Source organism: Dendrobates tinctorius, unplaced genomic scaffold, assembly GCF_039654945.1.
Source record: "Dendrobates tinctorius isolate UK_male_01 unplaced genomic scaffold, ASM3965494v1 ptg000143l, whole genome shotgun sequence".
Classification (NCBI taxonomy): Eukaryota; Metazoa; Chordata; class Amphibia; order Anura; family Dendrobatidae; genus Dendrobates; species Dendrobates tinctorius.
This window is the reverse complement of record NW_027361810.1, coordinates 12910903-12924712: the sequence shown is the minus strand read 5'-3', so window position 1 is coordinate 12924712 and position 13810 is coordinate 12910903. Positions and strand designations below refer to the sequence as shown.

General features: G+C 42.7%; 1 protein-coding gene across 4 annotated transcripts in view; it reads right to left on the bottom strand.

Annotated features, from left to right (window-relative positions):
- LOC141049251 (peroxisomal N(1)-acetyl-spermine/spermidine oxidase-like) overlaps window positions 1–13810 on the bottom strand; it is a 39138-nt gene that overhangs the window by 13057 nt on the left and 12271 nt on the right. For 3 of the 4 annotated variants that reach the window (XM_073545486.1, XM_073545487.1, XM_073545488.1), the window contains one exon: window positions 4799–5100. In XM_073545486.1, the coding sequence (XP_073401587.1) occupies window positions 4799–4992 (194 nt within the window). In that variant the 5' untranslated portion in view covers window positions 4993–5100. The remainder of the gene's footprint in view (window positions 1–4798; window positions 5101–13810) is intronic. The other variant, XM_073545489.1, reaches the window with a different exon arrangement.

Genomic DNA, 13810 nt, shown 5'->3' with positions numbered 1-13810 from the left:
CGGCCCTCTAATGTTCCTCCTGGTCTTCTCATACATATGACTTTAATGAAGAAACATTCATGGTTGAATGTGTTGGAACTCTTGAAATTGTTCCAGAAAATGAAGTATTTTTCCCAGAAAATTACTACGATTACACATGTTTTGTTACACATCTGTTTATTTCCTTTGTGTGTCTTGGAACAAGACAAAAAATAAAAACTACACAGAAAAAAAAGGAAAATTAGACATAATTTCACACAAGACTCCAAAACAGGGCTGGACAAAATAGTTGGTACATTCAGCTTAATATTTGGTTGCACGCCTTTTGGAATAAATAACTGTAATCAATCTCTTTCTATAACCATCAATAAGTTTCTTGCACCTCTAAAATGCAATTCTGGAGCACTCTTCTTTTGCAAACTGCTCCAGGTCTCTCATATGTGAAGGCGTCTTCTCCCAACAGCAATTTTAAGATCTCTCCGCAGGTGATTAATGGGCTTTAGATCTTGATTCATTGCTGGCCAATTCAGAACACTCCAGCATTTTGTTTCCATCAAATTTTGGGCGCGTGTTGTTTGGGATCATAGTCCTGCTTGAAGACCCATGACCTAGGATGCAAACTCAGCTTTCTGACACTGGGCACTACATTGTGACCTACCATTTGTTTGTAATCTTCAGATTTAATGATGCCTTGCACACAGTCAAGGCACCCAGTGCCAGAGGAAGCAAAGCAACCCCAAAACATCTTTGAACCTCCACCATATTTAACTGTAGGTACTGTGTTCTTTTTTTTGCAGCTCTCATTCCAGTTTCGATAAACAGTAGAATGATGCGCTTTACCACACAGCTTTCTTAGTCTCATCTGTTCACAATATGCTTTCTCCCAGAATAATTTTGGCTTACTCATGTATATTTTGGCAACCTACAGTCTAGATTTTTTGCTGGTACTGATGCACTCTAAGCCTGCACAGCAGCTTGAATTTCTTTGGACTTTGATTGGGGCTGCTTATCCACCATCCGGACAATCCAGCTTTGCAACTTTTAATCAATTTGTCATGGTCCAGTCCGGAGTTTATCTTCTGCTGTCTTCACTCCGGACTGGTCATGTGGGGGTTAATCTCCTCAGCCTCGTTCTGGAGCTAGCTGGGCTATTTCAATCCCTCACAGCCTGCTGACCAGTGTTAGTGATAGCTCAAGCTTGCAGTTTAGAGCCGCTGACCCTTGTACCCTGGTGATCTTCCTGCCTTTGACTGATATTCACGTGTATGACCCGGACTGATTTCTGACCCCGTCTCTTGGTATTCGTCTCTGCTGTTACGTTCCCTCTCTGGCATCTGACTCCCCGGCTTGTACCCCGACCACGTATTTCGTCTCACGTTTTGGACCCCGTGCTCATGTTCTGGCTTTCTGACTCTCGGCTTAGGTGTTTTGACTACGTGTATTGCTGCTCCTTCTGGTACGTCTGCTCCTGTTAGTTTCTGACTCGGTTCGTCTGACTATTCTCTCTCGTTACCTGTGGCACCTGTGCTGTTACTCAGGGTTGCTGCTCTTAGTGTGTAACCTCTCTTCCCTCACCAGCTCCCCCTGGTGGAGGTTTCACTACACAATTTTTCTCTGTCATCCACGTCCAGGGAGATTAGCTAGAGTGCCATGGTTTATAAACTTCTTGACTATGTTGTGCACCATGGAAAAAGGAACATCGAGATCTCTGGAGACGGACTTGTAACCTTGAGATTGTTATTTTTCAACAGTTTTGGTTCTCAAGTCCTCAGACTGTTCTCTTCTCCTCTTTCTGTTCTCCATGCTTAGTATGGCACACACAGGCACACAATGCAAAGAATGAGTCAACGTCTCCCCTTTTAATTTGGTTTCAGGTGCGGTTTTCATTTTGCCCACACCTGTTACTTGCCACAGGTGAGTTTGAATGAGCATCACATGCTTGAAACAAAATTGTTTACCCATGATTTTGGAAAGCTGACAATTTTGTCCAGCCCATTTTGGGGTTTTTATGTGAAACTATATCCAATTTGCCTTTTTTCTCTGTTTTCTTTGTGTTGTTCCAATACACATAAAGGAAATAAACACTTCCTTTACTAAATTTTCTGGAACAATTTGAAGAGTGTCATCACTTTTGGCTGTGACTGTATCTGTATATATATATATATGTCATATAGGGAGCATATACTTCTATGCAGCTGTCATGCTCAGGTGGGGAGAGGCGACGGTCAGTCTTTGCACCGCACTCCGTTCTTGGGCCGATATATACTGCAATTTGACTGTGCCCATACATAATGTACTTATGTCCTAACTCTTCCTAAATTTTTCTTTATATTAATTCTGTATTGTATCCTTTCTGCTCTGGTAACGTCCTTATCGTAATCTTGCAGCTATCGTAAACTGACTTTTATCAATGTATAACAACCAATTAGGAAGATGGCAACTAGCCATATGTACATAAAACCTATTCTAAAATGACATCAATAGTTATTTGTAATTTCCTATCTTCTACATGTACACTGCTCAAAGAAATAAAGGGAACACTGAAATCCCACATCGTAGATATCACTGAATGAAATATTCCAGTGGTAAATCTTTATTCATTACATAATGGAATGCGCTGAGAACAATAAAACATTAAAATTATCAATGTAAATCAAAATGAATATCCCATGGAGGTCTGGATTTGGACTGATACTCAAAATCAAAGTAAAAAATCAAATTACAGGCTGATCCAACTTCAGCGGAAATGCCTCAAGACAAAGAAATGATGTTCAGTAGTGTGTGGCCTCCACAAGCCTGTATGACTTCCCTACAACACCTGTACATGGTGCTGATGAGGGGTTGGATGTTCTACTGAGTGATCTCCTCCCAGACCTGGATTACAGCATCAGTCAACTCCTGGACAGTCTGTGGTGCAATGTGGCGTTGGTGGATGGAACGAGACATGATGTCCCAGATGTGCCCAATTGGATTCAGGTCTGGTGAATGGGCAGGCCAGTCCATAGTATCAATGCCTTCATCATGCAGGAACTGCTGACAGACTTCAGCCACATGAGGTCTAGCATCGTCATGCATCAGAAGGACCCCAGGGCCCACGGCACCTGAATATGGTCTCACAATGGGTCTAAGGATCTCATCCCAGTACCTAATCACAGTCAGGCTACCGGTCATGCTGGAGGATGTTGCAGACAGCAGAACATTCTCCATGGAGTCGCAAGACTCTGTCACATGTGTCACATGTGCTCAGTGTGAACCTGCTCTCATCCGAAGAGCACAAGGCGCCAATGTTGAATCTGCCAATCTTGGTGTTCTCTGGCAAATGTCAATCGCTCTGCACAGTGTTGGGCTGTGAGCACAACACCCACTTGTGGACGTTGAGCCCTCATACCACCCTCTTGAAGTCTGTTTCTGACAGTTTGAGCAGACACATCGATGTTAGTGGCCTGTTGGAGGTCATTTTGCAGGGCTCTGGCTCTGCTCCTCCTGTTCCTTCTTGAACAAAGGAGGAGGTAGCGGTCCTGCTGCTGGGTTGCTGCCCTCCTATGGTCCCCTCCACGTCTCCTGGTGTACTGGCCTGTCTCCTGGTATCTGCTCCATGCTCTGGACACTGTGCTGATAGACACAGCTACCCTTCTTGTCAAAGCTCACATTGCTGTGCCATCCTGGATGAGCTGCACTACCTGAGCAACTTCTGTGGGTTGTAGACACCACCTCCTGCTACTGTACCTCTTGGGATGAGAGCAATTACACTAACGAGCATCATTTCCCTGTCTTGAGGCATTTACACTGAAGTTGGATCAGCCTGTAATTTTATTTTCCACTTTGATTTTGAGTATCATTCCAAATCCAGACCTCCATGGGATATTAATTGTGATTTACATTGATCATGTCATGTTTTATTGTTCAATGCATTCCACTATGTAATGAATAAAGATTTGCAACTGCAATATTTCATTCACTGATATCTAGAATATGGTATTTTAGTGTTCGCTTTATTTTTTTGAGCAGTGCATATTGACGTTTGAAAAAAAAAAAAAAAAAAAAATTAAATAAAAAAATAATTTTTGTATTACTATAGGTCTGAGTGAATTTTCAAAGTTGTCACTGACTTAATTTAGTCATGTCTCTAGTGACTACACAAAAATAAGTTGATGAAGCATCTTCAGACAAACAAGTTAGACACTAGGTTATATGATAGACTCCTACCAATTGCCTACATATAAATTGGTGTAGGTTGGGTTGAACCTGGTCCCCATTACGGTCCCTCATGTTTGGAAAAAAATAATCCATCTTATACATAAAATAGTTATAGAATAGTGTGAAGTATTCTGATCTGAATAGGAGATATGTGACCTATCCAGATTACTAAATTCACAGACTACTACCCCCTTCGGATGTGAAATGTTTCTCCTTTGGATCACGGTCTATCTGACTTGTATATGCCGCCTGTAAGGATCTTGTCATTCATTGACCTCTCACTGATGTATGTCAGTACATTATTTTTTTTTTTTGTTACTACTGATAATACATACCGATATACACTTTGTCCAGAGACACAGCATTGTGTTGCCATAAACACAGCTTATATGGTTGGGTTGCTATGTCTTAAACAGTTCACTAGTGATGAATTACTAATTTTTATAGCATTGATATAGTTAGCGCGGGTGCACAGTTTATTAAGTTTGCAGACACACTCCCACCACCAGCAGCTTTCTTACAATACTTGTATAAGAACTGCTACTATTTATTGATTTTTTTTTACAATGTCAAAAGTTATTTACATTATATATACAGTACAGTATTTTAATGAATTGCTTACCTTAGACCTGTACTCACCGAAAGAAATCTGAAAGTCCCAAGGTCCTGGATAAACGCCCAAGATGACAGAATCTGAAGCGAGTCGTGGCTTGGACAAGAATCATCCCATGTGATCCAACCCACTGCTGATTCCCAACCAGTGAGGATCGTCATACGGCAACTGTAGGTTGTACACAGCATTATCCGCAGATTCATGAACCTTTGCCCGGCTCAGTCCAACGAGGTCGTGTTCAGTACAGGCTGGAAACATCGAGAGCGAGTCCATATTCCTTTTATTTTCATCCTGCAGAGTCATCCGGAGACCTTTGATCAACGGCATAAACAAAAAAAAAATACAGTTGAATAAGAGGTGGAGTCCATGCTGCCAAATGTAGCAATTCCTGTAATAAATCATATAAGGTAAACGCTACAGAAGCAATTCTGTAAATATTTACTTCAATTCAACTACAGGCTCACTTTAATTAAAGGAGCTCATAAATTTACAAATGTGAACTGATCCTCATCAAGAAAAATTATTCTGATCTCTGAAAGTATTTTTCAGTATATGCTACGTTCAGAACCTGTATCCAAGAAGTATTGTTTCTCCTTGCGGAGAATGACATGCTAAGCATGCCGAGATGAGGAGACTTAACCCCTTCACCCCCAAGGGTGGTTTGCACGTTCATGACCGGGCCAATTTTTACAATTCTGACCACTGTACCTTTATGAGGTCATAACTCTGGAACGCTTCCATTGATCCCGGTGATTCTGACATTGTTTTCTCGTGACATATTGTACTTCATGTTAGTGGTAAAATTTCATTCAAATAACTTGCGTTTATTTGTGAAAAAAATGGAAATTTGGCAAAAATTTTGAAAATTTCGCAATTTTCCAAATTTGAATTTTTATGCCCTTAAATCACAGAGATACGGCACACAAAAAACTTGATAAGTAACATTTCCCACATGTTTACTTTACATCAGCACAATTTTGGAACCAAAATTTTTTTTTGTTAGGAAGTTATAAGGGTTAAAAGTTGACCAGCGATTTCTCATTTTTACAACACCATTTTATTTTTAGGACCACATCACATTTGAAGCCACTTTGAGGGGTCTATATGATAGAAAATACCCAAAAGTGACACCATTCTAAAAACTGAACCCCTTAAAGTGCTCAAAACCACATTCAAGAAGTTTATTAACCCATTAGGTGCGTCACAGGAATTTTTTCGAATATTTAAAAAGAAATGAACATCTAACTTTTTTTCACAAAAAAAATACTTCAGGTTCAATTTTTTTTATTTTACCAAGGGTAACAGGAGAAATTGGACTGCAAAAGTTATTGTGCAATTTGTCCTGAGTACGCTGATACCTGATTTGTGGGGGGGAACGACTGTTTCGGCGCATGGCAGAGCTCAGAATGGAAGGAGCGCCGTTTGACTTTTTCAATGCAAAATTGGCTGGAATTCAGATCGGACGCCATGTCACGTTTGGAGAGTCCCTGATGTACCTAAACAGTGGAAACCCCCTACAAGTGACCCCATTTTGGAAACTAGACCCCCCAAGGAACTTATCTAGATATGTGGTGAGAACTTTGAACCCACAAGGGCTTTACAGAAGTTTATAACGTACAGCGGTACAATTAAAAAATCATATTTTTTCCACAAAAATGATCTTTTCACCCCAATTTTTATTTTCCCAAGGGTAACAGGACCCTAAAAGTTATTGTGCAATTTGTCCTGAGTACGCTGATACCCCACATGTGGGGGTAAACCACTATTTGGGCGCATGGCAGAGCTCGGAAGGGAAGCAGTGCCATTTGACGTTTTTGGCTGGAATTGAGATCGGACACCATGTCGCGTTTGGAAAACTCCTGATGTACCAAAACAGTGGAAACCCCCCACAAATGACACCATTTTGGAAACTAGACCCCCTAAGGAACTTATCTAGATGTGTGGTGAGAACTTTGAACCCCCATGGGCTTCACAGAAGTTTATAACATAAAGCCATACAATTAAAAAATCATATTTTTTCCACAAAAATGATCTTTTCACCCTCAATTCTTATTTTTCCAAGGGTAACAGGACCCTAAAAGTTATTGTGCAATTTGTCGTGAGTACGCTGATACCCCACATGTGGGGGTAAACCACTATTTGGGCGCATGGCAGAGCTCGGAAGGGAAGCAGCGCCATTTGACGTTTTTGGCTGGAATTGAGATCGGACACCATGTCGCGTTTGGAAAACCCCTGATGTACCAAAACAGTGGAAATCCCCCACAAATGACACCATTTTGGAAACTAGACCCCCTAAGGAACTTATCTAGATGTGTGGTGAGAACTTTGAACCCCCATGGGCTTCACAGAAGTTTATAACATAAAGCCATACAATTAAAAAATCATATTTTTTCCACAAAAATGATCTTTTCACCCTCAATTCTTATTTTTCCAAGGGTAACAGGACCATAAAAGTTATTGTGCAATTTGTTCTGAGTACGCTGATACCCCACATGTGGGGGTAAACCACTATTTGGGCGCATGGCAGAGCTCGGAAGGGAAGCAGCGCCATTTGACGTTTTTGGCTGGAATTGAGATCGGACACCATGTCGCGTTTGGAAAACTCCTGATGTACCAAAACAGTGGAAACCCCCCACAAATGACACCATTTTGGAAACTAGACCCCCCAAGGAACTTATCTAGATGTGTGGTGAGCACTTTGACCCCCCAGTGCTTCACAGAAGTTTATAATGCCCGGGCGTGAAAATAAATAATTCATATTTTTTCCACAAACATGATCTTTTAGTCACCATTTTTTTATTTTCCCAAGGGTACCAGGAGAAATTGGACCCCAAAAGTTGTTGTCCAATTTGTCCTGAGTATGCTGATACCCCATATGTGGGAGAAAACTACTGTATGGGCACACGTCGGGGCTCGGAAGGGAGGTAGTGACGTTTTGGAATGCAGACTTTGATGGAATGGTCTGCGGGTGTCATGTTGCCTTTGGAGAGCCCCTAATGTACCTAAACAGTGGAAACCCCCCACAAATGACACCATTTTGTAAACTAGACCCCCCAAGGAACTTATCTAGATGTGTGGTGAGCACTTTGAACCCCCCAGTGCTTCACAGAAGTTTATAACGCCCGGGCGTGAAAATAAAAAATTAGTATTTTTTCCACAAACATGATCTTTTAGTCACCATTTTTTTATTTTCCCAAGGGTACCAGGAGAAATTGGACCCCAAAAGTTGTTGTCCAATTTGTCCTGAGTATGCTGATACCCCATATGTGGGAGAAAACTACTGTATGGGCACACGTCGGGGCTCGGAAGGGAAGTAGTGACGTTTTGGAATGCAGACTTTGATGGAATGGTCTGCGGGTGTCATGTTGCCTTTGGAGAGCCCCTAATGTACCTAAACAGTGGAAACCCCCCACAAATGACACCATTTTGTAAACTAGACCCCCCAAGGAACTTATCTAGATGTGTGGTGAGCACTTTGAACCCCCCAGTGCTTCACAGAAGTTTATAACGCCCGGGCGTGAAAATAAATAATTCGTATTTTTTCCACAAACATGATCTTTTAGTCACCATTTTTTTATTTTCCCAAGGGTACCAGGAGAAATTGGACCCCAAAAGTTGTTGTCCAATTTGTCCTGAGTATGCTGATACCCCATATGTGGGAGAAAACTACTGTATGGGCACACGTCGGGGCTCGGAAGGGAAGTAGTGACGTTTTGGAATGCAGACTTTGATGGAATGGTCTGCGGGTGTCATGTTGCCTTTGGAGAGCCCCTAATGTACCTAAACAGTGGAAACCCCCCACAAATGACCCCATTTTGAAAACTAGACCCACTAAGGAACTTATCTAGATGTGAGGTGAGCACTTTGAACCCCCAAGGGCTTCACTGAAGTTTATAATGCCAGGGCATGAAAATAAAAAAATCGTATTTTTTCCAGAAACATGATCAATTAGTCCCCAATTTTTTCATTTTACCAAGGGTAACAGGAGAAATTGGACCCCCAAAAGTTGTTGTCCAATTTGGCCTGAGTACGCTGACACCCCATATGTGGGAGAAAACTACTGTATGGACACACGTCGGGGCTCGGAAGGGAAGCAGTGACGTTTTGGAATGCAGACTTTGATGGAATGGTCTGCGGGTGTCATGTGCGTTTGGAGAGCCCCTGATGTACCTAAACTATTGAAACGCCCCACAAGTGACCCCATTTTGGACACTAGACCCCCCACGGAACTTATCTAGATGTGTGGTGAGCACTTTGAACCCCCAAGTGCTTCACAGAAGTTTATAACACTCGGACGTGAAAATAAAAAAATCATTTTTTTCCACAAAAATGATATTTTTGCCCCCAATTTTTTATTTTCCTAAGGGTAACAGGAGAAATTGGACCCCAAAAATTGTTTTGCAATTTGTCCTGAGTAGGCTGATACCCTACATGTGGGGGTAAAACACTGTTTGGGCGCATGGCAGAGCTTGGAAGGGAAGGAGCACCATTTGACTTTTTCAACTCAGAATTGGCTGGAATTGAGATCAGACGCCATGTTGCATTTGGAGAGCCCCTGATGTGCCCAAACAGTGGAAACCCCCAATTATAACTCCAACCCTAACCCCAACACACCCCTAACCCTAGCCCTAACCCTAGCCCTAACCCTAAGGCTGTGTGCACACGCTGCGGATTTTGCTGCGGTTCCGCAGCGGTTTTGGCTGCTGCGGGTGTACAGTACCATGATTCCCTATGGGAATCAAAAACCGCAGTGCAGACGGTGCGGAATTTTCCGCGCGGATTATCTGCGGTTTTCAATCCGCAGAAAGAATTGACATGTCAATTCTTTCTGCGGATTCTCCTGCGGTTTGCCATCTCCTCTATTGAGGAGATGAAAAACCGCAGTACAAAACCGCAGAGCAATCCGCAGGTAAAACCGCAGGTCTTTTGACCTGCGGTTTCACCTGCGGATTTTACAAAATCCGCGCGGATGAATCCGCACCTAATCCGCAGCGTGTGCACACAGCCTTACACTAACGGGAAAATGGAGATAAATACTTTTTTTTTAGTTTTATTATTTTTCCCTAACTAAGGGGGTGATAACGGGGGGTTTGACTTACTATTTATGGCGGTTTTTATGTTTGGCGGCTGTCACACGCTAAAAGACGCTTTTTATTGTAATATAGTTTTTGCATCACCACATTTTGAGAGCTATAATTTTTCCGTATTTTGACCCACCGAGTCACGTGAGGTCTTATTTTTTGCGGGACGAGTTGGCGTTTTTATTGGTACCATTTTCGGGCACGTGACATTTTTTGATCGCTTTTTATTCCTATTTTTGGGACGCAGAATGAACAAAAACCAGCGTTTCATGAATTTCTTTTGGGGGGGTGCGTTTACACCGTTCCGCGTGCGGTAAAATTGATAAAGCGGTTTTATTCTTCGGGTCAGTACGGTTACAGCGATACCTCATTTAGGTCGTTTTTTTATGTTTTTGTCGGTTTTATGCAATGAAAACTATTTTATATAAAAAATAATTATTTTTGCATCGCTTTATTCTGTGAGCTATAACTTTTTTATTTTTTCGCTGATGATGCTGTGTGGCGGCTCGTTTTTTGCGGGACAAGATGACATTTTCAGCGGTACCATGGATATTTATATGCGTCTTTTTGATCGCGCGTTATTACACTTTTTGTTTGGTGGTATGATAATAAATCATTATTTTTTGCTTCGTTTTTTATTTTTATTTTTTAAGGGGTTCGCTAAAGGGGTTAACTAAGGGGACAGTTTTACAGGGCAGGTCGTTACGGATGCGGCGATACCAAATATGTGTACTTTTATTGGGTCTTTTTTTTTATTTCCAAAAAATGAATTTATTGGGGGAATATTTTTTTTTTTTCTAATTCATTTGGCGATTTTTTTTAAATTATTTTAACACTTTTTTTTTTACTTTATTACATAGTCCCAGGTGGGACATCACTGTCTTGCGACAGATCGCTGATCTGTCACATCATTATTGTTTTTTTTTTTTATTATTTCCAAAAAATGGATTTATTGAGGGAATATTCTTTTTTTTTTTCTAATTTATTTGGCGATTTTTTTAAATTTATTTTTACATTTTTTTTTTATTTTTTTTTACTTTATTACATAGTCCCAGGTGGGACATCACTGTCCTGTGACAGATCGCTGATCTGTCACATTACAGATCACTGTGACAGATCAGCAATCTGTCACAGGCATTGAAGAAGACTTCCTCTTGCCTGCGCTTTGCAGGCACTGAGGAAGCCAGCTTCCTCAGGTCCCCGAAGGCCCCCGTCGCCATCTTGGATTCGGGGGCCTGGAGGATAGGAGCCCCCCGCAGCAGCGCTGCACATTGCGCTGCCGTGGGGGGCTCAGGGAAGCACGGAGGGAGCCCCCTCCCTGCCGATGCTTCCCTTTAACTCCCGGTACACCGCGATCATGTTTGATCGCGGTGTGCAAGGGGTTAACGTGTCGGGGGCGGACACATAGTGCCGCTGATCGCGGTAGACGTACTATCCCGTCCACGGTCATACGGGCCCGGGTACCGTGGACGGGATAGTACGTCGGATGTCAGGAAGGGGTTAAAGCCGCAATGCTCCTCTGGGAATTATGCAAATTGTCTCTTCAGAGAGGGAGAGGACTAGAACTCTAGTGCCACCTATTGGAAGTAGCGATCCTAAAAGTCAATGTCGACCCTTTAACGAGCCTTGTTACATGACTTAGGATAAAAGCCAAAACCAGAATCTCAATTTGCAGACACTGTGTTTCGGGGTACTGCCCCTCGTCAGTGCAAAGTGTGAGATCTGGTTTGGCTGTGTGAGAGGCGTCTGACCGACATCCAAGAAGTATCGCTTCTCCTTGCGGAGAATGACATGCTAAGCATGCCAAGGAGAAACGATACTTCTTGGATATCGGTCAGACGCCTCTCACACAGCAAAACCAGATCTCACACTTTGCACTGACAAGGGGCAGTACCCCGAAACACAGTGTCTGCAAATTGAGATTCTGGTTTTGGCTTTTATCCTAAGTCATGTAACACGGCTTGTTAAAGGGTTGACATTGACTTGTAGGATCGCTACTTCCAATAGGTGGCACTAGAGTTCTAGTCCTCTTCCTCTCTGAAGAGACAATTTGTTCAGAACCTGTACACATACAGGGTAAAATAGATGAATGCCTAAATTGGGGGAGTACTGGCCTCTATGTATGGCCAGCGATCGCTTGCAACAGCTGATAATAGGTGAAATCACAACTTGGGAAAGGAAGGGGGGTAAACATGTATAAAATCTAGTGAAGATGGTGACCATAGTGACACCCCCTATAGTAGTGCAAGTTTTGGGGATGCAGACGTAGCAGTCACACCTGGGCCTTATGGCAGAAAGACCTCAAAGGAAGACACTGGGATTGTAAATGGCACCTGTGACCCATAGAGGACATATTTATAGTCTATCCAGCCTATAGTGGGCATATCTATAGTGAATCCTGCCCATATGGGCTTATCTATAGTGAATCCTGCCTGTAGTGGCATATTTAAAGTGAATCCTGCCTATAGGGAGCATATCCCTTTTCTGTAAGTTCAGGCCCCGTCACACTAAGCGACTTACCAGCGATCCCGACACCGATATCAAGGTGTCAGGATCGCTAGTAAGTCGCTATGTGATCGCTGGTGAGCTGTCACACAGACAGCTTCACCAGCGATCAGCACAGCGATGCCGAGCGCCCGGCATCGCTGGCCATCCCTGTAAAAATAGAATCAAAATAAAAAATATAGTTATTCTCACCTTCCGACGTCCCGTTCAGCCATCCTTCCTCTCTCCACGCTCCGGTCCCAGTGATCCTTTGCACGAATGACCGCGAGATGTCACGGTCTCGAGGGATAACAAAGTCTCGCGGTCATTCGTTTAAAGGATCACTGGGACCGGAGCGTGGAGAGAGGCAGGATGGCTGAACGGGACATTGGAAGGTGAGAATAACTATATTTTTTATTTTTTTTATTATTTTTTACTCCTGATCGCTGGTCTCCTGCCTGTCACACACAGCGATGCGTGCTGGCCAGCGGGAGACCAGCGACCAAAGAAATGTCCAGAGGTTTCTTCCAGCGATCAGCGATACCGGCAGGGGAGGCCGCTCACTGATCGCTGTCACACACAGCGATCTCGCTGGTGAGATCGCTGTTACGTCACAAAAGTTGTGACTCAGCAGCGATCTCGCTACCGAGATCGATTAGTGAGACGGGGCCTTTAGTCAGACAAGTAATAAAAAAGTGTCTAGATATGATGCAACAAATCCTATGGAACATTTTTTGGACGTTTCGAAGTATGAACTACTTCTTCCTCAGGGGATGACATACATGTATGTCATCCCCTGAGGAAGAAGTAGTTCATACTTCGAAAAGCGTTGGGAATAAAAACAATGATCTTTTAATTCATCATTAACTCTGTATTATGTTAAGCAGCGCACTAAGTCCAATAAAAGTTCCATAGGATTTGATGTGTCGGCGGTCACTTGTTTGACCCTTGGACGTGCAGCAGCTGATCACTAACTCTGTGCTTTATCTTCTCCTACAGCAGGTGAGTAGATTCCATATACGTTTATAATTTTATCATCGGATAAGACCCTATTTGCGCTTTTCTGTTCCTATAGTGCAAAACATTAAATATGATGCAAGTCATGAAATAGTTCTTTAGTGCAAATTACACCACAATTCAGACATGAAATTTAATAAATATGCCCTATTGAATCTTGTTAAAGGGGTATTCCAATCTTATTGAATCACTTCATGATCAGTGGAGGTCTGACCTCCGGGTACTTTACCATCCTGAACATGAACGCGCTTTAGATCTGTGTCACCTCCAATGTTTGTCCCTATAGAGCAGCAGCACGGTCACCCGCTGTGCAGGACCATTTAGATCCTTGCACAGTATGGCCAGGCCCTCCACAGTGCAGGAAAATGTAGAAGGGGATTCAGGAGTGAACCACACACTAAGTGATTCCATGTCATAGGGATACGACATCATACAATAA